This window comes from Mytilus californianus, unplaced genomic scaffold, assembly GCF_021869535.1.
Source record: "Mytilus californianus isolate M0D057914Y unplaced genomic scaffold, xbMytCali1.0.p SCAF_47, whole genome shotgun sequence".
Lineage (NCBI taxonomy): Eukaryota > Metazoa > Mollusca > Bivalvia > Mytilida > Mytilidae > Mytilus > Mytilus californianus.
This window is the reverse complement of record NW_026262698.1, coordinates 1191773-1214236: the sequence shown is the minus strand read 5'-3', so window position 1 is coordinate 1214236 and position 22464 is coordinate 1191773. Positions and strand designations below refer to the sequence as shown.

The 22464-nt window shown below is 31.8% G+C and overlaps 1 protein-coding gene across 2 annotated transcripts in view; it reads right to left on the bottom strand.

Moving 5' to 3' along the window:
- The window catches only part of LOC127700060 (lysine-specific demethylase 5A-like), a 40096-nt gene extending 18099 nt beyond the window's left edge, over positions 1 to 21997 (bottom strand). The window contains exons 1-19 of one of the 2 annotated variants that reach the window (XM_052203526.1): positions 21726 to 21997; positions 20359 to 20436; positions 20100 to 20159; positions 19742 to 19804; positions 16874 to 17047; positions 15962 to 16168; positions 11135 to 11222; positions 10276 to 10349; positions 8895 to 9053; positions 7945 to 8064; positions 7130 to 7285; positions 5177 to 5269; positions 4642 to 4730; positions 4031 to 4193; positions 3601 to 3720; positions 2281 to 2475; positions 1855 to 2011; positions 1224 to 1415; positions 141 to 291 (exon numbers count right to left, since the gene is read on the bottom strand). In XM_052203526.1, coding sequence (XP_052059486.1) covers positions 141 to 291; positions 1224 to 1415; positions 1855 to 2011; positions 2281 to 2475; positions 3601 to 3720; positions 4031 to 4193; positions 4642 to 4730; positions 5177 to 5269; positions 7130 to 7285; positions 7945 to 8064; positions 8895 to 9053; positions 10276 to 10349; positions 11135 to 11222; positions 15962 to 16168; positions 16874 to 17047; positions 19742 to 19804; positions 20100 to 20159; positions 20359 to 20436; positions 21726 to 21878 — 2492 coding nt within the window. In that variant the 5' untranslated portion in view covers positions 21879 to 21997. The remainder of the gene's footprint in view (positions 1 to 140; positions 292 to 1223; positions 1416 to 1854; positions 2012 to 2280; positions 2476 to 3600; positions 3721 to 4030; positions 4194 to 4641; positions 4731 to 5176; positions 5270 to 7129; positions 7286 to 7944; positions 8065 to 8894; positions 9054 to 10275; positions 10350 to 11134; positions 11223 to 15961; positions 16169 to 16873; positions 17048 to 19741; positions 19805 to 20099; positions 20160 to 20358; positions 20437 to 21725) is intronic. The other variant, XM_052203527.1, reaches the window with a different exon arrangement.
- Between the last annotated feature and the right edge of the window lie 467 nt (positions 21998 to 22464).

Genomic DNA, 22464 nt, shown 5'->3' with positions numbered 1-22464 from the left:
GAATCAGTTGACACACTGTTTTGAATTGTTGTGACAATGAAATTTTTTATCATCATGCAGAGAAAGAATAAAGATTAATTGATTAGTTAGTGATGACATACCCTAACATGCTAGTTACAGTAGAATTGATATATACTGACCTAGTTCTAACTTTTTTGGTGACTAACTGGTTAGCTACACTGGCACATTTGTCTGCCTCACTGACAGTATTAATCAAATTTTGTAGTAGTTCTGATTCTGGATATCTCTTCTCATCAGCTTCAGTTATTAGTTCTTTGATCTCATTCAACTCTGAAAACAATTTTATCACAAATTAACAATATCCAGTAATGATGCTGAATATCAAAGACTGTTAGGCCAAAAATAAAATAAGAATTGTTTGTTGCCTACCTACCCACCTAAAAAGCAGCCTACCCGAACAATTTTAAGACACAAATTTTCTTTTCTTTTCCTGCTCTAATGTTGTTTTGTTGTATAAAACATGTAACTTATAATGTTGGCAAAAAAGTAAAAAAAATCCCTACCTACCTACCCAACCCCACAAGGCATGGGTAGGCAACATCAAACAAAAAATTTCTTATTTATTTGGCACAACTTTTTGGAATTTTGGGTGCTCAATGCTCTTCAATTTTGTACTTGTTTGGCTTTATAACTATTTTGATCTGAGCGTCACTGATGAGTTTTATGTAGACGAAACGCGCGTCTGGCGTATTAAATTATTAACCTGGTACCTTTGATAACTATTAAGGATGGCCTTAGGACTTTCTATTCTTAAAGCTACACTGTATATAATCATGTCTGAAATTATTTATCCTACACATGTTCACAAGTTTGTTGCTGTTCTTTAATCTGTGTTTTCAGTTTTCGTAAAGTGTATAAATTATTAAGACAGCAATGTTATTAGTTTAATCAGAGTCGATGGGTCAATTTTTAACCCAGCTTCACAGTTCACAATACTTAAAACTTTCATTAATGAATACCACAAAATTGTTAATTATTGAAAATTACACAAAATATAATGCACACTTTGATTTTTTTATTTATTTTCTATTTAAAGATGCAACTTTTTTGGAAAGATTGTTAGTTCATGAAACATTGAGCTAAAATCAATTCAATACTAGGTTTTAACTTTAGTGTTTTATATCAGTAAATAAATAATCAAAGCAATACAAATTGATGACTCAATTCTATATTTTCACTAAAGTTAAAACCAATAAACTTACCAAGTCTATTGTCTCCCGAGGCATCCATAGCCTCACTAACTTTATTAGTCCAATTATCAAAGGATTCTGCTCTGACTTTTAGTTTGTGAAGCATCCCAGGCAATTCATCAAGGGTATATCTGAACCGAAGAACATGGTTTTTAGGGTCACAGTGACATAGGTTTTCTGCATGGTTGGCACATACTATTTTATCTGAAATTAAATTGAAAATATGAAGAGATAATTCTGATTGCTTACATATTTTTAAATTCATTTTTAAATGTTAAGTAAAAAAAAAAATTTAGTTTGAGATAAGCTTCACTGCACAGAAATTATTGTACAGTGTAGAGTAGCATTCCAGGGAATTTGAAATTGTATAACGCAAATAATTCAAATTTTCAAATTTAAAACTTAAGTGCAAGAAATTCAATTTTTTTCTATCATTTTTACAAAAATTTCTATGACTGAAATGACTGACAAAAATTTTAGGCTTTTTCCATTTTTCAAGGTAAAGCAGGAACCCTGTATATATGTTGTATGGAAGTTATAACCTTGCTATGCTACATTTGCAGACCCTGACTAACTGTACTATACCATTTGAAGTTAAAAATAGTTGTGTGTACAACCCTACCCTGTTTGTGACAAATCTTACTTTGTTTAGCCGGAGAAGCATTTTGGAAACTATAATGCTTACTTGCTGCACAAGAGCATGTAACGGCAGAAAGAAAACAAGTGGTTTTACAGTAATCACACTGTCTCTCATCATCTGGTAACAACTCAAAGGCTTCTCTTTCAGCTTCGATTGTTCCCTGAAAAAGTAAGATGCTTATAGTACATCCCAAGATATGTCCGGAATATTTCTAATCCTGCTAATCTATTTTACAAATATCTATCACATCCCCACCTTCCTAACAAAAGAAGAAAGAAATAGAATGGAGTGAACGTATAAATATGAAAAAATAAAATCAGATTTGTAACCAATATTTAACAATTGTAATTGTATAGTGTTGTTGTCTTTAATGTAGATTATAATGTAAAGAAAGTGAGAAAAAAAATCAAATAATCTATGTATTCTTACTCTGTCCAATAGTTTCTTTCTTAAAACTTTTTCCCTTTCAGCAATTATAAGTAAATCTTGGTAGGTTTTTGCTGCCACAACAAGGTCAAGTCCATCTGGGTCTGCAGCCATCTTACACACCAGTTCTTCATGTGAGAATACACACTGACGATGCAGTATTCTGTAATGCTCTACACATAATCTTCCCATTGGGAGCTATAATCAAATATATATATAAACAATCATCATTTACAAATATATGTATTCAATTAGAGCTATTTTTCTAATGCTTGTAGCACTTTAAAGGTTTGGTTGGCTTGCTTGCTTTGTTTGTATTAATGTTTGCTCAAGCATTGTAATTAAGATTGACATCTGCAATCAATAGATAGGTGGGGCTTCAGCTTGTATACATTATATTTAAATGTTATTGAGTATAATGTATACAATCTGAAGCCCCGCCTTTCTATTCACTCTCAATTTGTATCGGATATTTTTTTTTATTATCAAGAACTGCATCAGATTGATCTAGAACTAATATATAAGTTAGTGTATTGGTCCCAGACATGATTGGGAAATCTAATTTATATCACCACTTGTCATAATTTTGTAAAACATTATTGAATGTCCAGGACATCATATTAGTTGTAATTTGAGATTCTGTGAGAGATTTTAGGCCTATAAATGGAGATATCTCCCAATCACATACTAATTAACTGATAAAGTGCTATTTTTTATTATCTCTCTTATCAATTTCGGTCGTAGAAACAAAATACACTGCTGATCACGTGTGGTACGTTTGCAATAAAATTATCTATCAGCTGGATTTTTACTTTTTATATTTCAATTTTTATTCAATTAATAAAATAAAATCTCCCATTAATTTTCACCCCTTAGCCTTCCAAATAGTACAACTGGTCAGTGTATAATAATAACAATAAAACAGATCCGCTGAGTGATTACGCAACATCCTCATGACAAAAATCATCTTAAATGATAAAACTATAACAGTCGCTCGGTTTCCTGTTTAAATAGTTTTGAAAGTTAAATCAGATGTTGTTTAAAGTCGCTGTTGTATTTATTGCATTTAATCGTTGACAGTATTAGTCTGTGGTTGTTTGAAAATCTTTATTTCTTTGTCAGTCACCATTTTTGTTTACCTGTGAGACTTGAAAATCACAACTTGTCTCCCTTTAATATACCAATTTTGATAGTGATTTGACTTCGCTATGAAGAAGTCAGTCGACTGGCAGTTTAAGCGATTTTCAAATTACTTAACTTAAATTGTCATTTTGCTGGCAAGATTATGACCTGCATCTTCTCTATTCATATACATGATCTTACCCAATCAGCAGTACAGAAATTCACAGCTTCAGCAAAGTTATATCCTTGATTAAATCCTGCATGGTAAGATCTTGGAAATGTCACCATGAACTCTCCAGCATGCTGGTCAGCTCTCACAATCTGTTTTATAAAGAGTTTATTTGATTTGTGCCAAATCAATTTTCCTTTCCATAAATAAATACATATAAAAAACCTTGTATCATTGGTACCAACATTTCTACGTGATATCAAATTCCTCCCACCTCCCATCTTTCAAACATTTCAAAGCTGTTAATCAACTATTAAAAATTTCAAATTGTATATACAGTTTATTATTTCATAAGCAAATTTATAACTGTTAAGATTTTCACAAAAATTGTTCATGAATGAAACTAACTGGGTAAGACAGAAAGAGTTTTTAATGATCTCCAGGAATGTTATCTATACTTACTGGCACTCCCTGATCCATAAGTACATTTGGGTTCATCGTAGTGGTCAACTGATGTAACAGGTCTGGAGACTGTTCGAACAGGTCAGGGGCTCGTGATTTCATTGCTGCTTCAAACTGATCTGCACAACCACCTGGTACACCATACCAAGTTTTAGGTTCTCCCCTAAAAAATCAAATCAAAACTTGATCTCCACTGAGAAACTGACTTTTAAATGAATTCGAATAAATAAAAGTGAAGCCTTGACTTATTATAATTTGTGACAGGTTCTTGTAATGTACCCGTCTACAGCAAAACACCTTTATCAACTGATTATCTCAGACTACGTATTTGCTTCTTTTTTTTTTTTAGCGTTCTTAAAATAGACTGTTGAATTGTTTGCTAAGTACACATTTTTTTTTGGGACCTCATAGAGACTGATATATGGCATAGGGTCTCACAGTTGTTGCATGTTAAGTAATCTTTAGATGTTCATTTTCATCAAAAGATTTTTTTGTTAGGATTCCATTACATATGTCACACATTGGCATATACAATGTGTAGTATCCATCAATCAGACATGGACCAAAAGATTTTAGATAAAAGCTATGTCAAAATATCAGTAACAACTCACCAATGTAAATAGTTAATAGAATAACTCCAGTGATCCTCATTATGCCAACAGAAAGCAGAGAAACACATCCCAACATAGCACCATGGTACCTAAAGAAAAACAAATTATTTCATACTTATGAATACAATGATTGGTAAATAATCATTCAATCGTGAAGACCTGATAGTTAAAAAAATAATGAAGTATGTGTACAAGTTTAATTACCTACATGTCCTGTCCAGTAATTTTAAAGCATGAGAGAATACATTCATGAAACAACTATATATAATACAGTAATCAAGAATAAATGGCCACTACTAAATCACGCATGTAAACTTTTCAGCAATTCCAGCAGAATTCCTGGACATTTCACTTAACAAATATCTGGGTTTGAATCGGTTTTCAGAAATTCCGTCAGGCTGGAGGTTTGAGTACTTTCCACATTGCCTTTTGAATTATTAACTTCAATAAAATGACAGGTAATTTCAAGTATCTTTTTATTTCTCTCTCGTTAAATCATTTCAGGCATAAACATATCCTATTTTCATTCTCTCACCTTCATTCCAGATATATCTGCATTGATGTGACACAATACTGACTGTTCAAGTATTGGTAGGTTGTTAAGATTCCAGCCAGAATTAATGTACTCCTGAAATAAAAGGATATTACTATAAATTAGTGTTCAGAGTAAGATGTGTAGATAAACATTTTTATCTTTACAATTCTCTTCTGTTTTACTATCCTGAAAATTGCATGAAATTGAATTGCCAATTAACTTTCTTGGCAATAAGTCAATGCTATTTCCATTACCCTAAAAAATGTAAATTTTACCCCATTTTTTTTGCGTTTGTGCAATACACTATGCTGTTGAATATTAACCCCCCCAAAAAAATATTTGAAATTTTCTTTTAATTTCTGAAATCTGAAATGAGAAAAATTGCCCCCCTCCAATTTTTTTCACCTCCTCCCTTTCCCTTATTCTAAAAAACAATTCTTTCCCTCAAGTTATGGTCAGTACCTCAGACAATCATCATTTCTTAATACATAATTTACAAGAAGTGTAAGGGAGGTAATCAAACATTGTTATTTAAATTGATTTGGATTTTGATTTGGATTACCTCTCTTACACTGCTTTTAAATTGTCTCAATTGTCCTTTAACCAGAAAAACCCTTGTTTTTCCCCTTTTTTTGCCCCTAATTCCTAAATGGTTTGAGCCATAACCCCCCAAAGTCAATCCTAACCATCCCTTTGTAGTATGGAAACTTGTGGTATAATTTCAGAGAGATTCAAACACTTTAACACAAGTTATTGTCTGGAAACTACAAAAATGCTCATTTGGGCCCCTTTTTTGGCCCCTTTATTCCTAAACAGTTGGGACCATAACCCTCAAAATCAATCCCAACCTTCCTTTAGTGGTTATAAACCTTGTGTTAAAATTTTATTGATTTCTATTTACTTATACTTAAGTTATTATCCGGAAACCATCTGTCATCGGACGACGACGACGACAACGACGACAACGACGACAACGTGATACCAATATACGACAAAAAATTTTTTAATTTTTGCTGTCGTATAAAAAGTGTAATTTATTGATTGATTGGTGTTTAATGCCACCTTCAACACTTTTGTGCTTTTTCGTGGCCGTCAGTTTTTATTGGTGGAGGAAGCCAGAGTGCCCGGAGAGAACCACCAACCTTCGGTAGAAAAACTGACAATCCTAGTCAATTAAGATTGGAGTCGAGTGCACCCTTGCCCATGCAGGATTCGAACTCACAACCTGAGTGTTGACAGGCTAGTGATACAGTAGTTTGACTATTTAGACCACTCTGCCACCGAGGCCTCATAGAAAGTGTAAGAATTGAAGACTACTAATAAATACTTGAAAGTAGACTGATCAGTGTTAAATAATGGACAGCAGACTGTTTATATCAACCATAAAAATTTTGAAGAGTGTATTATATATAACCTATATCCTGGCATTTTTTAAATCAGTGTTTTGAGATAAGCTACCAAAAGATTCCATTTATATGTTTACAAATCCTCTTGAAATGGGAAAACTCATTGGGTAATTCCATTTAAATGAGAGTGAGAAGGGAAAGTATATCTTGTGACATGGGTTGTGAGTCATGTATGGTTTTCTGCTCTTTGGTCGGGTTGTTGTCTCTTTGACTGCTGTTGCAATAAATTTTGGTCAGACAACAAAATTAATAGAAATATTAGCTTATAGAGTAATCTGAACCAAGCTTTCTTCACTTAAGGAGTATTGATTTAAACAGGTAATGACTTTTCAACTTTCTATGACAATCTAAACAGAGTTGAGCAATTCCAAGAAACTACAAAAACAGAACTATGTCTTCTTTCAATGATCAGTGAAGTTAAATGTTAACAAGCAACAAAGATCACACAACTTCCTAAGCACAATGTAGCAGGAAGTTTTATATAGAAAAACTCAATAACTTCATGAATTAAGGACTGAAAGTCACAGAAACTTATTACACAACAAACCTCATCTTCAGGAAACAAATCACTGGTTTGTTTTGTTGGGAAACCACTCCCCATCTCCATTGCATGAATATCAGCTCCATACTGCACACATACATCTTCCTCAATACTCGACACTAGTCTCCAAAATTCACTTTCCACTTGACTTAATGGTACCATCTGATAAATAAAGCATAAACACATGAATATTTCATCCATACTTTTGGTAATACTTAGAATTTTTTTTTTTTTAGATATAAGTTGCATTAAAACAATATAACTGAAATCTACCCATTGTAGCCAATTTTAATGGAGTTTGAAACTCTTAAAATATAATAAGAAAACAAAGATGGCTGTCAATATGAAAATCAAATTCAAACATTAAAATTTTCAGCATATATTCTTGGCAATAAACATAACAATTGAAATTTTTTGTTTTGATAATCTGTTAATCAAAAGTGAGCTTGCCCCCTAAATAACAATTCCAGGGTATATGAAAATCAAATACAGCATAATATTAATCAACAATTACTACAAGAGGAACTGACTTGTACAAACAATTGGCATTACATTCTGTAGATTTACCTAAATGTCACTAGTACATTTTTTTTGTAGTAACAGAAAATGTATTGCTTCATAGGTGTTTGCTTTCATGGTTTTACCTATATCTTCATCTACTAGTATTTCAACAAAGACTTATAATGCTGTGTAGCCTTAGAAACAAATCAGTATATTAAAATGATTATAGTTCAACTCATTTATATGCTTTTAAGAATAGGTCAGCTTAAGTGTATTAATTTGACATGCTTATAAAACTAATGGCTTATAATCTTTCTTACATGAACAGGCATGTTGAAAAAATTAGACTTGAACTGGTCAGCATGTTCCCCAAAAGACTGCAAAGTATATTCTCTCTTTGACTGGTCAAATCCATATGGCTCTAGTGGTTTGGAACAGACCTAAAACACAAAAACATTAGTCCAACGCAAAGCAAGAACATACATCAATTCAATTTCCAAATGGTCTATAATTGTAAAGGTCACTAACATAATCTATACAACACAGTATTGCAATTTCTATCTATATTTTAAATTTTTTAACAGTTAGGTAAATTCTCCTTAATCTTTATAAGAAAATACCAAAACCGCTTTCAATTTTAATACAATATTACTGCATTGAGGCCAAAAGTTGCACACTGCTAACATTTGAAAAATGGTGAAACTTGGCAAAACTAAAATGATCACTGACATATCATGAACAAACATCTTTTACAAATGGACTCACATTTTAAACACAATGCTTTATACTCCTGTCTTATGTTATCACAATAATTCACATTTTTTTTAAATCCTCAATAACCAAAGCAAAAAATTTCAATTAAGCAATTAACAGTAACATATATAATTTTGTGTTACTCATCACATCTGATGTGAAATATATTGAAAGCTCAATGACATTCTTTTGAAATACTATTTGATTTGATTTTGATTTTTGGTGTTTTAACGCCACTTTTAAGCACCGCTTTTGGGCTATTTCGAGGCGGCCAGTTTTTATTGGTGGAAGAAGCCGGAGTACCGAGAAAACCACCGACCTTCGATAGGAAAACTGACAATCCTAGTCAATTAAGATTGGAGTCGAGTGCACCCGCACGAGCGGGGTTTGAACTCACAACCTCAGTGTTGACTGGATAGTGATAACAGTAGTAACTACTTAGACCACTCTGCCACCGAGGCCCCGAAATACTATTTGAAAGACAAATTACCTGTTTAACACATTTAGGACAAATTACCTGTTTAACACATTTAGGACATCTCCAGTCTCCCTTAGGTACCTCAGCAAGTGGTGGAATCAGACAATATGTGTGAAAGGCATCGTCACATCCATCACATAACAACATATATTCATCTCCATCACCACGGTTACACATGTGGCATATGTAGAAATCAATCTATATAAAATATATATAAACATATAATAATTATAATTAATCCATACACTGAATATTGTAATTAAAAAAACATTTTCCAGAAGAAAAAAAAATATGTGTTTTTACAATGTTTACTAGTGTTGTCAACGGTTAACCAGTTAACCGTCGGAAGGACCAAATGGGCAAATACCAAATACCAAAAACTCTAACCGGTTAACCGGACCCTTTTCAATTTTAATAGATTTGATATAAATGTGTATTGAAATCATCAATAAAATTTGTTAAATTTTAAAATAATTGTCATGGTATCTTAATTGATTGATTAATTGTCCCGAATATGGCCAATTCGTCAAGATTAAAAAGATTTTTATCTTCGCAATCTGCAGTTATTACAAACATCATAGTAGATATAGCATTGAATTAATATAAATTAAACTTCACTTGCAATGTTCAGCGCCAAGCCTTATAATGCCCAAGGATAAAGTTCAATTTATCATAAACTATCATAAAACCGAGCATTGTAAAGTACTGTAGATCAGACCTTAAAAATCAACTAAACTACCGGTTAACTGGTTAATCCGTAGAAAGATTATCCGAGTAACCGCTTAGGCAAAACGGTCCAATTTGACAACACTAGTTTTTACAGTACCCTGACAGAGTCTAAATATTTAGAGCTGACCCTAACTTTTTTTTTCCGCTAGAAATTGGGCAGATAATATTTTAAATGGTATTGTTCATAAATCAATGTTCATTTTGTTGAACCCGCTAGCCTTACGCTGTGAAAAGACACCAATTATTGTGTAAAACCAAGAAAATACATACATGTATATGACTGACAAAAACAAATTTGACAAATGGTCCCATACCAGAAATATAGGTAAATGCAACTGGATCCGATTTTGTTCTTTCCAGGCTGCAGACATAGCAATGTTATTTTTTTCAGCAGGTGACAGCAAACAATTCTTTTTATTTTGCCTTATCAAACTTTTTCAATGAAGGATTATTAAATCTTCAGTGTTTCAATTTGTAAACATTTTTTTTCTCTTTTCTTTTTCTTTCTGCACTTGTAAGTCACCTATGAATTTTATGTGCAAATTTGACAAAACCATGAAACATATAAAATGGAAATGATCTGTTTTTCAACCATTGTATGAAAACTTGTTTCAGACCCATTAACACCCAATTCTTTTCACTCTATACTAATTCCTATGGACCTGAACCCAGTAAATATTTTACAACTTACCCCAGTATAAGCAGTTGGATCTACAAACTTATCTCTCATTTTCATCTTGTTCTTTGGTAGTTTGGGTTTCTCATCTGTTGACGAAATATTTCTTATTAAATATGTTTAAGAAGTTTCCTGCCACTTAAGTGTTAATTTCTCAATGCGTTAGCTTTCAACTATGTCTTTAAATAAATTATTATATAAAACTTAAGGCCTATGTTTCAGAAAAAGTTGCATGCTTTGTGGCCAGCCTTAAATCTTTATCAAACAATACAAATAACATTTGGTCGAAAATTGTAAAACCTTTTGGGAAACACAGGACAGGTTGGTATTATAAATATTCATAAATTTACAGTATTTCAGAATGTTTCCCCTGTTTTTATGATAAATGAAATGTTTATTTTTAAGAACATTTTCAGCATATACACACTTTGGTAACACATTAGAACCAAAGTTATTTAAAATCATAATATATTTCAAACTATAGGTAATGCAAACAAAGCTTATTAAATGATATCCTTGTCTCAACATAAAGCAATGATCAAGTTTCATGATTTGCGTACAGAAACCCATAAAATGAATCAGATCAAAAACAATGGCATTATATGGTACAGATGCTGGAAAAGTTTCGATAAATTCTAATTGAGGGTAAGAAGAAATTGAGGATACAAAATTAGCATCCCCAGAGAAAGCAATGATAAAATACATTAAATATGGCTATTTTCCTCAATTTCTATACTTAAGGAACTATCAGCATATGTTTATTTTCACTGCAACTTGCTGTTCCAACTGAAAAGTTCACGATTACTGTCAAACGTGTGCTTTACAAGAAGGTCAGAGATGAATATTAAATAAATAGAAAGTACTAATATAATACCTTGCCCAGGAACAGCTGCCTTCGGTCCTGCACCATAAAACTGTAACTTCTTAAGTTCAGAATTAACATTGTAATCAATATCAAGCTCCTGAAATGAAAGCTATGTCTGAAATTTCTCATTCTTCTTACAATCAATTCTTACCTATTATATGTTAAACTTACCTTTGAAAAAGATTTTTTTTTTAATATTGAGAGGTTACAGCAAAGCTTAAATAAATGGGGAATGTGTCAATGGGACACAGATGCATGGACACAGATGATGCCCCCTCTTGCATATCATATAAAGTTATAAAGGGACATAACTGAAGAACAGTAAAAGTGACGGTATCCAAATTTGTCAATGATCTGAGTTTTGTAGTAATAAGTATTGTGTATAAGTTTCATAACATTTGGTTGAGGCAAACTTAAGTTAGAAAACAGAAACAAAAAATTCAGCAATTTTTCCTTTTGTAACGGGGCATAACTCTAGAACGGTAAAAGCGACGCTACCCAAATTTGTTATTGATCTGAGTTTTGTAGTAATAAGTATTGTGTATAAATTTCATAACACTTTGTAGAGGCAAACTTAAGCTAGAGAACAGAAACGAATAAAATGCTTCGCTGGGGCGCAGCTTGATACGACCGCAGAGGTCGAACCCTGAACAGTTGGGGCAAGTATGGACACAACATTCAAGCTTGATACAGCTCTGAATTTGGATTGTTATTAAATATTTGACACAGCATAGGTTTCTGACACAGAAAGAATGTGGTCTAAGAACTTGAATTTTTTTAATTTACCTATTATGGTCCAATGTCCAAAATCAAAATACATGGTTAGATTCAGCATATCAAAGAACCCCATATATTCAATTTTTGTTAAAATCAAACAAAGTTTAATTTTGGACCCCAACTTGGACAAACTTGAAAACTGGGCCCATAATCAAAAATCTAAACACATGTTTAGATTCAGCATATCAAAGAACCCCAAGAATTCAATTTTTGCTAAAATCAAACTAAGTTTAATTTTGGACCCTTTGGACCTTAATGTAGACCAATTTAAAAAACGGGACTTAAAATTAAAAATCTAAATACACGGTTAGATTTGGAATATCAGAACCCCAATAATTCAATTTTTGATGAAATCAAACAAAGTTTAATTTTGGACCCTTTTGACCTCAATATGAACCAATTTGATAGCGGGGCCCACAAATAAAAAATCTAAATTCATGGTTAGATTCAGCATATCAAAGAACCCCATATATTCAATTTTTGTTGAAATCAAAAAAAGTTTAATTTTGGACCCCAACTTGGACCAACTTGAAAACTGGGCCCATAATCAAAAATCTAAACACATGTTTATATTCAGCATATCAAAGAACCCCAAGAATTCAATTTTTGTTAAAATCAAACTAAGTTTAATTTTGGACCCTTTGGACCTCAATGAAGACCAATTTAAAAAACGGGACCCAAATTAAAAATCTAAAAACACGGTTAGATTTGGCATATCAAAGAACCCCAATAATTCAATTTTTGATGAAATCAAACAAAGTTTAATTTTGGACCCTTTTGACCTCAATATGAACCAATTTGATAGCGGGGCCTACAAATAAAAAATCTAAATACATGGTTAGATTCAGCATATCAAAGAACCTCATATATTCAATTTTTGTTGAAATCAAACAAAGTTTAATTTTGGACCCCAATTTGAACCAACTTGAAAACTGGGCCCATAATCAAAAATCTAAATACATGTTTAGATTCAGCATATCAAAGAACCCCATATATTCAATTTTTGTTGAAATCAAACAAAGTTTAAATACTGGACCCTATCTTGGACCAACTTGAAAACTGGGCCCATAATCAAAAATCTAAACACATGTTTAGATTCAGCAAATCAAAGAACCCCAAGAATTCAATTTTTGTCAAAATCAAACTAAGTTTAATTTTGGACCCTTTGGACCTCAATGTAGACCAATTTAAAAAACAGGACCCAAAATTAAGAACCTAAATACACGGTTAGATTTGGAATATCAAAGAACCCCAATAATTCAATTTTAGATGAAATCAAACAAAGTTTAATTTTGGACCCTTTTGACCTCAATATGAACCAATTAGATAACGGGGTCCACAAATAAAAAATCTAAATACATGGTTAGATTCAGCATATCAAAGAACCCCATATATTCAATTTTTGTTGAAATCAAACAAAGTTTAATTTTGGACCCCAATTTGGACCAACTTGAAAACTGGGCCAAAAATCAAAAATCTAAATACATGTTTAGATTCAGCATATCAAAGAACCTCATATATTCAATTTTTGCTAAAATCAAACAAAGTTTAATTTTGGACCCTTTGGACATTAATGTAGACCAATTTGAAAACTGGACCCAAAATTAAAAATCTAAATACACTGTTAGATTCGGCATAACAAATAAATAAATGTGATCAAAGATTTTACAAATCTAATGCGCCATACTGTGCAATTAAAGATTACTTCTTGAAATTTTTCAATATTTGAAATTTGAAAAAAAAATAATATTTGAAGAATAATTCTTTTTAATTTCTGAAATCTGAAATGAGAAAAAATTGGCCCCCCACAATTTCTTTTTATCCCCCCCCCCCTTTTTCCCCCCCAAAAATTCTTTCCCTCAAGATATGGTCATAATCTCAATTCAAATTTCCAATGGAGTTGGCAACCATAATTACCCATTTAAATTTACCATAGTGCTAACTTAATCTATTTTATAATAGAATTAATAAAAATATAGTGTCAAATCTTTCATATGGATTTTTTTGTAAAAAAAAAAGATGAAAACATTTGCAGATATTTTTACTGGTCTTCCTTTATAAATATGCATTTCTTTAAACATAATTTAAAAGCAGTGTAAGGGAAGTAACCAAAACGTTGTATTTGGATTACCTCCCTTACACTGTTTTAGATTATCTTTATTGTTCATTAACCATTACTTTATACATAATTTAAAAGCAGTGTAAGGGAGATAATTTCAATGATGTATTTGATTTATCTCCCTTACACTGCTTTAAATTATGTTTTGTACTAAAGTATTTGTCCATTAACCAGGACAACCTTGTTTTCCCCCCTTTTTTGCCCCTAATTCCTAAACGGTTTGAGCCATAACCCCCCAAAGCAAATCCTAACCATCCCTTTGTGGTATGGAAACTTGTAGTATAATTTCAGAGAGATCCATACACCGTTCCACAGTTATTGTCTGGAAACTAGAAAATGCTCATTTTTGGCCCCTTTTTGGCCCCTAATTCCTTAACTGTTGGTACCAAAACCCCCAAAATCAATCCCAACCTTCCTTTTGTGGTATTTAACCTTATGGTCAAATTTCAAAAAGATCCATTCACTTAAACTAAAGTTAGAGTGCGAAAACCAATATGTATTCGGACGACGACGCCGGACGACGACGACGACGACGACGCCAACGTCATACCAATATACGACCACAAAATTTTTTTGCGGTCGTATAAAAATTCAGCAATTTTTCCATTTGTAAAGGGGCATAACTCTAGAACGGTTAAAGTGACTTCACCAAAATTCAAACATGATCTGTATTTTGTGGAAATAACCATTGTGTATAAGTTTCATAACATTTGGCTGAGGCATACTAAAGTTAGAAAATGGAAACTTTTTCCATTTGTAAAGGGGCATAACTCTAGATCAGTTAAAGTGATGCCACCAAAATTCAAACTTGATCTGTATTTTGTGGAAATAACCATTGTGTATAAGTTTCATAACATTTGGCTGAGGCAAACTAAAGTTAGAGAATGGAAACAAAAAATTCAGCAATTTTTCACGTTGTAAAGGGGCATAACTCTAGAACAGTTAACGCCACCAAAATTCAAACTTGATCTGTGTTTTGTGGTAATAAGCATTGTGTATAAGTTTCGTAACATATGGTTGAGGCAAACTAAAGTTAGAGAACTGAAACCAACTTTGGGACGTACGGACGTACAGACGGACAAGGGTAAAACTTAATGCCCCATCGCTACCGCGGGGGTATAAAAATGTATGTGTATTTCAAAACAGACTCTTCACTTTAAAACCATGAAACAACAATTTGCACTGGTGAAAAAAAGATCCTCTGGAGAGGATAGTGATTTAAATATAACTCATATACCCCAAGGAAGGCAGTTATTTTCTGATGCACCATTAATTCAACCAGGATCATCCCCAACCTTCAAGGGGTTTTAAAGTTTGAGAGCTGAAACAATTGGTTGAACTTAAGTTTTAATCATTGTATGGTTTTCTTCTTTGAACCCAACATACCTTTCAGCAGTGGTATTCATGACAAGTTTCATTACCAAACTGTTAGGATTTCTAAATTTAGAGAACATAAACATTTTTTTGTACATCTGTTAGAATTTCGAAAATTAGAGAACAGAAACATTTTTTTGTACATATGCCCATGGGTGATTAAGTTGATCCAAGTTTCTGACCATGACTTCCACTGAACTGCTTTTCTTTCTTGTACACGACACACCTTTAGAGTTGTGGTAAATAATCATGCCAAGGATGATTAAATGGCATATGGAGAACACGGATTCATATATATCAATTCCATGCATTTATCAATTAACACATTTTTGTAAAGAATTCAAAAACTAAACAGGATTTGACACTTACTTTTTCACCACAACTGTAACATGACCTAGTAGTTTAAAATTAAGCTGTCCATCAAATACATAAAATGTACTAAACATGACTACTTTGTAATTGGATGTAAAATTTTGTAGTCCTTCCTAAAATAGGCATGTATGTAAGTGGAAAACTACCTGATGTTTGTTTGTGTCAAACCCTGTTGGATCAAACCTGGTATCTACCTCATCTGGGTTATCTGTGTTAAATGAAGAAAACAGACAATCCTGTTTGACCTCTTCCTTTATCATTCGTTCCTTCTTGTTCTTTCTCCTAAAGCCTCCGGCTGCTGTTTTAGCAGCGATACCATGTGATTTATAATCTTGTCCACTAGGTTTATACTCATCGTCAACGTCATCTTCTTCTTTAATTTCATCTTCTTTCTTATACTTCTGAAAACAGTCCAGAAAATAATTCAAACAATGTACCACTTGCATTTTGTTTTGCTTTAGACCAATTTCAAATACCTTTTATTGAACGAGTTATGCCAGTTTACAATCTACCTGAGGTAAACAATCAACTCTTATTGGGTTGTAATAACATAAGCATTGCGACAAAAGAAATGTACTGAAATACATGTATGCATGAATGTGAGTCATCTATTTTTAAAAATATTTAAATTATGAAACCATATATTTTCACTATCATACATACAATCACATATATTAGGTTGATACATTGAACTCCAGTGTGAAAAGTTTAGGATTGAAAATTCAACTTCTGTTTTAGTATTACACAGGGGTTTCATTATCTTTCATGTTGACTGGTACATTTCTATTTGTAGGTGGAACATTTCAATATATTCAATGAACATCTTATATAAAAATTCCTGAATTCAGGCGGTACTTATCAGTAGCATAGGAGAGTAAAAGTACCGGGTACCACCTCCTAATGAATGGCCTGATTACAATAATTTTTGTAATTGTGAATAATTCTCACAAAAATGTTTGTTCAATGAAAATATTCTATACATAATTTAAGGGACATGTACAAAATACATCAACTATTCTAATGCTTTCAGGTCTTCATATTTGACACTTTTAATACAAAAATATTGATTCTTTTTTTCAATTGCATAGAGAATATTTTGCACTAACCTCTGAGTCGAAGATATCTCCTTTCTTAAATACATAAAATGGATATAAAATTTTCTCATAATGTGCTCTTAGGGTTGTTCCAACTTGTTTGGATGGGTAGTGCATCCTTGTGGCTATTCTGGACCATCTTCTTTCTCTGTTGATGTGATCCATTCCTCCTTCCTCTTCAACCAGCTGAAAAAGTGGGAAAATATCAATATACACATCTTTCAGTACATTAATTAATATATGGAAACATGCAATTGTGTCAACATAAATTGAGATGTGGTCCATTGTGGAGAAAACATGTTAATGTAATGCCATGTTTCCAGACAACTTTTTCATTTAAAGTTTGGTGGAAATGACTACAAGAGCTGTTTTATTTCAATGATGGTACAATTAATATTATATTGAATGATAAGAAAGATTATTATTTATAAAAGGTGTGTAAAAAATTATTGCATGGTGGCATGGACCATGCATTGAAATTCATCTGGGTAAATCGTGTTGAATTCAGGACCTTTGTTTTCTTTGCTAATATCTTAGGTGGTTTTTGCACTGAAAGGAATTTGTTGTTGATGCCAAATCTTCAGTTATCTCTCTTAAATTTACCAAAAACTTAATCAGACGCAGGTCAAGCTGCTTCAATCTACAGCTTAACACATGGTTCAGTATATATAATCTATCATTTAAGATAATACATGTATATTGATCTGTTTCTGTGACAGTCTTTAGTGTCTGTGTTGTTGGATTGCTGTCTCATTGACATATACTCTGTAACTCCTTTTTGTACATATTCATTGAAAAGTCACAATATAAAACTATGACAGTCAGACACACTGTGTGACACACATTAAAATATTAGTAGATATCTTATATATTTACTATAATTACTATAGAAAACCAATAAGAATATTAATCCACAGAAAATAATCCAACGTAACATGTGAAATCTACATGGTATTGATCATACATTGTACACTGGCTGTCAGATGTGCATCAGGGAGCCACCCCTTGAAGATATATTTTTATAAGTAATTCATGGATATTATTATATAATATTAGTTGCAAAATAAGTTGATAGAAATAAAATTCAGAAATAGGAATAAAAGGCAATGTAGGATATAGGTTAAAGAGACAACCATCCTACTGTTCCTACAACACAACAAAAATAGAAAAGACATCAGGCCAGTTGGCAAAATTGTCTTGTATAAATTCAAAACTATTTTTGTAAAATTAATTCTGGCTTATAATTTATTTATCATGGTCATAAATTTTTAAACAGGAAATGTTTTAAATAATGAACAATGAAGTTAAAAGTTAGGGCACAAATAAATTTATATTGCATCATGTGCATATTTCATTTTATTTTGCATTGTTTGCATGAAATAAAACCTTTATCATTGACTTGCAAAGATAATACCCCTACAATGTATATACATGTATGTCATTATAAATTAAAATCATATTCCTCGTCAGCATTAACTAAGTCAGACCCCCACCCCTTCATTTCTTACTATTTAGCGCAACAAGATGAACTCTAACCTGTATAAATTCCGAAACAACTGAATTGTTATTTCTTTACCAAGGTCTAACAGCCCTTCCAACATATTTCCACATTTATATTGTTGGGAGGAATTGACACTTTATTGATAGAAATGTAAAAATTACCGTCAGCCATTTTGACCCACCTGACATGCCTGGTGTGTTCATGGAAAATTGATAAAAATGTCAGACAATATTACAGATTCCTGTTATTTGACCACACCCCCTAATTTTGGCCTTTAAAATACATATATTCATCAACATGAAAGTCTTTTCCCTTAACTATACAGCCATAAACGAGGTCTTTTGTTATCATTTTTGGCCATATACAGGGGCGGTCAAGGGCATTTTTATCCATCATTGTAAAAAAAAGAAGAATTTGACGATCTCATGAAATAACAAGAATGTGTCCATAGTACAAGGATGACCCACTCGCACTATCATTTTCTATGTTCAGTGGACCGTGAAATTGGGGTCAAAACTCTAAATTGGCCTTCAAATTAGAAAGATCATATCAAAGGGAACATGTGTACTAAGTTTCAAGTTGGTTGGACTTCAACTTCATCAAAAACTTCCTTGACCAAAAACTTTAACCTGAAGCGGGACAGACGAATGGACGAACAGATGCACAGACCAAAAAACATAATGCCCCTAGGTGGGGCATAAAAAATTATATTTTCTCCTGTTATAAAATGTGATTAGTAAAAATATCATACATGTAATGTTTACTTTTCAGTAAATCTACAGACCAAAATAACCCCCAAAATGTTTGACTTTCTCTTTTGCGGAAGAGAACTGAAGTGATCCCACAGGGAAATGGCAATTATACAGTATTTTTCATTATTTACTGTGCAAGACAGTACAAATAAGGGTGTTTGAAAAGGGGTGGGTGTAAAAATATACACTGGTTATAAACAGCAGTTATGTCAAACAACCCTGCATATTAAGAAAATGTATATGGAAGTAATCAAAGACTCAATTTCAATAAATCTTAATTTTTTTATGTTTATAAGTTAAAGAGAGAGCATGGAAAAAGCCTTAAGATATATCTATTATCCAAATTTGTTGTTAATAGGATTGGTCCAAAGGGAAGTCTGACATTGGTACAAGCACTATTTTTTTGCAAAATAATATAATTTCAGTTTTACAAAAACCTAAATCTTGTGACCTTTCCAATGTTAAACATGTTTCATGACACGAGGGAAATAGTGCAGTCAAAAGCCTTATTAATATAAGTTATTTTGTACATTTGATCCCTCCATTCATGAAAACATCTACATCAATGAAAACATTAATGTTTATTATGAAGGAACAAGAAGAAAACAGATAAAAAGTATGTCTTACCTTATATAATGTATATAAATCCACAAGTTTCCTATCCACATGAGGTATTTTTAAAGAACAACCCTGCAATAAAAAAAAAATCTTCTATGATCAATATTAGCATATATTAAAATCAGTCCCATGTTTAACATATATTTATAAAACAATGCAATGTCTGTCAAAAAAGGAATCAAGAAAATTCTTAGACTGAAAAAAAACAAATAAATATGTTAATACATCAATTTAAAACATGTTGGAAGCTTTTCTGTTAAAAAAAAGGGGGAGAAACTTCTTTCACATTTCAAAATATTGATGAAAAAATCAAACAAAATCAACATTCAAATTCATAGAATTAGATAATTTTAAGAATCATTCTTACCTGAAGCTCCCAGAACTTTGCAAGCTGGTCCAAAAAGTTCAGCTTCATTCTTGAAGTGGCCTGAAAAGTATATTATAGAAGAATCAATAACAGCATATATACATGGGTAAAATGCATGTACACAATGTAAATTAAAAATATCAAATGACTTTGAATTTATTCAATTATATTTTCCTTAACAAAGGACATAAACAAAAACTAAGCAACAAGAAGTATAAGTATATAAAATGTAGCCCATTTTGAGCCCCAATATACTTACATCAAGTTCATTCAATCTTTGTATTCTAGGAGTGAATGTGAATTTCTCGACATCAACAGCAAAAGGTGGTTGCCAGTCCTAAATGAAGAAAAAGATGCAAATAAGAATACATCTATTTGATATATGTGAAATATTTCATTTTTTTGCATACAAGTTGATAATGGCTACCTTTAGTCTCTTGCTTGGCAGCCATATTGGTTGAAATATTTTATGTAGTTCCTTCTTCATAGGGATTTATAAAGTATATCATATGTTGCAGTTTTGATCATTTTAATATTTAAGTGATGATTTTATATAAAAAAGCAATCAATCGAACACGTTTTTTATATTAAAAAAAAATGATCAAGAAAAACTGTAAGATCTTGGTTGACCTGCAACTTTGTCATGTTTGTACAGAAAAATATTTGGTCAGTAAAAGTGAAGAGCTAAGAACTGACTGTAATCATATTTTTTTTATGAATTTATGCTCTTGAAATGATCTTTACGGTAAAATTTGTAGTAATAGATTAGATTAAAATAAACAAGTCAGCAGTCTAAGGATATGAACAATCTTTAAAATGCATCCAGGCTTTACTTTTTCATTTTCCCTTGTTTGTTAATTTTTATATGCAGGGAAAAAATGATGCCAAAACTTAATTAATAATATTTTATAATCATTTTACTTGTAAAATTCGACTTCAATTCGCTAAAAATCTGTATTACTTAATACAATAATTTAAATGATTAAACTTTGAATAAAATTGTATTGTTAAAAACAAAGTACTGCTTCATTAATCTTTGCTTCATTTAGTCATAGATATGGGAAAAAAAATCTAAAATGAATTATAATTTAAAAAGCAGACAATTTTTGCTAATTATGTATTATTTAATCAAATGTTCCTAATTTTTCATACAAACTTTCTTTGAAATGAGGATTGAAATGTTTAATTCAATTAACATGATAACAAGACATTGCTTCATCAAATTACAAGATATCATTACATACTTTGCATCATTTAAGGCCTACAGTAGGAAACAGAAACAAGAGGCCCAGCTTTTCTCTTTGTTTCATAACTTTATTTTGAGAAACTTTTAACATGCTTAGAAAACATTTTGTTAACACACACTACATAAATTGTATTTTTAAAAGATAAACTATTCATTTTATTTAATATATAACTATATAGTTAAGTTATTATATAGCTGGTGCTAATGTATGACAGATCTGAACAAAAGGCGTCGCCATGTTTGGGAAAATAACTTGCACGTATGATCACGTATTACCATGCAAATTTCATCCAACACTTTCAGGGAAAATATACACTATGGCAATTTAAAATTATTGAATAATTGTGGAAAGGAAAAGATATTATAAAGTAATAACAGACCGGTGGTGGTTTAATTTTGCATAATCCAATTTTTTCTGCAATCGGTCTTATTTTGGCGATGTATCCCAACGGATCGGCAAACTCCTCCTCAGTTGGCGTAAACACCGGTGCCTCTGGAGGACGCCTGAAGCTTTGACAAGAATTGTCAACCATGCTGCAAGCCAACGGCAGACACTTTCAATTCATAAACGACCCAGAGGGTCTAATATAACGCGACCAAAATATAGTAGTAGAATCCCTAAAACACAAAATCCAGTATGTGTGGAGAGGTGCCGAAGAACACCCTTATTCTAAATTTGGGAAGTAAAAAGTAGTTCTAATTAAAGTATCTTTAAATGTATAAAAATAAATTAATGTTTTTCGACAACCAAAATTTGCATATGAAATTAGAATTTTTGAGCGACTGGCACAAATTGAACATGTGCAAGGTTTTTTGCTAGAAATGTGTATTTCCAATGTTTTCACACTTGTCAGTGCGTATGAATTTAATCAAACAAATTTCTGATTGGTCATAGTAGTTTCCGACAGGTTCGAAGAGATGAAATTTACATATAAAAATAAAAAAAATAAAAATATAGTTTATTCATATTGACACAGACTACAACAACTAACCAATAGATGCATCTGGTATTATGTTTAAGTTTATGATTAAAAACTTTAAATTATTTTTCTGCGAACTAGCAAGCATTTTTTCAGATAATATAAAGTGTATATTCCATTTTTATAGGGCAACATAAAG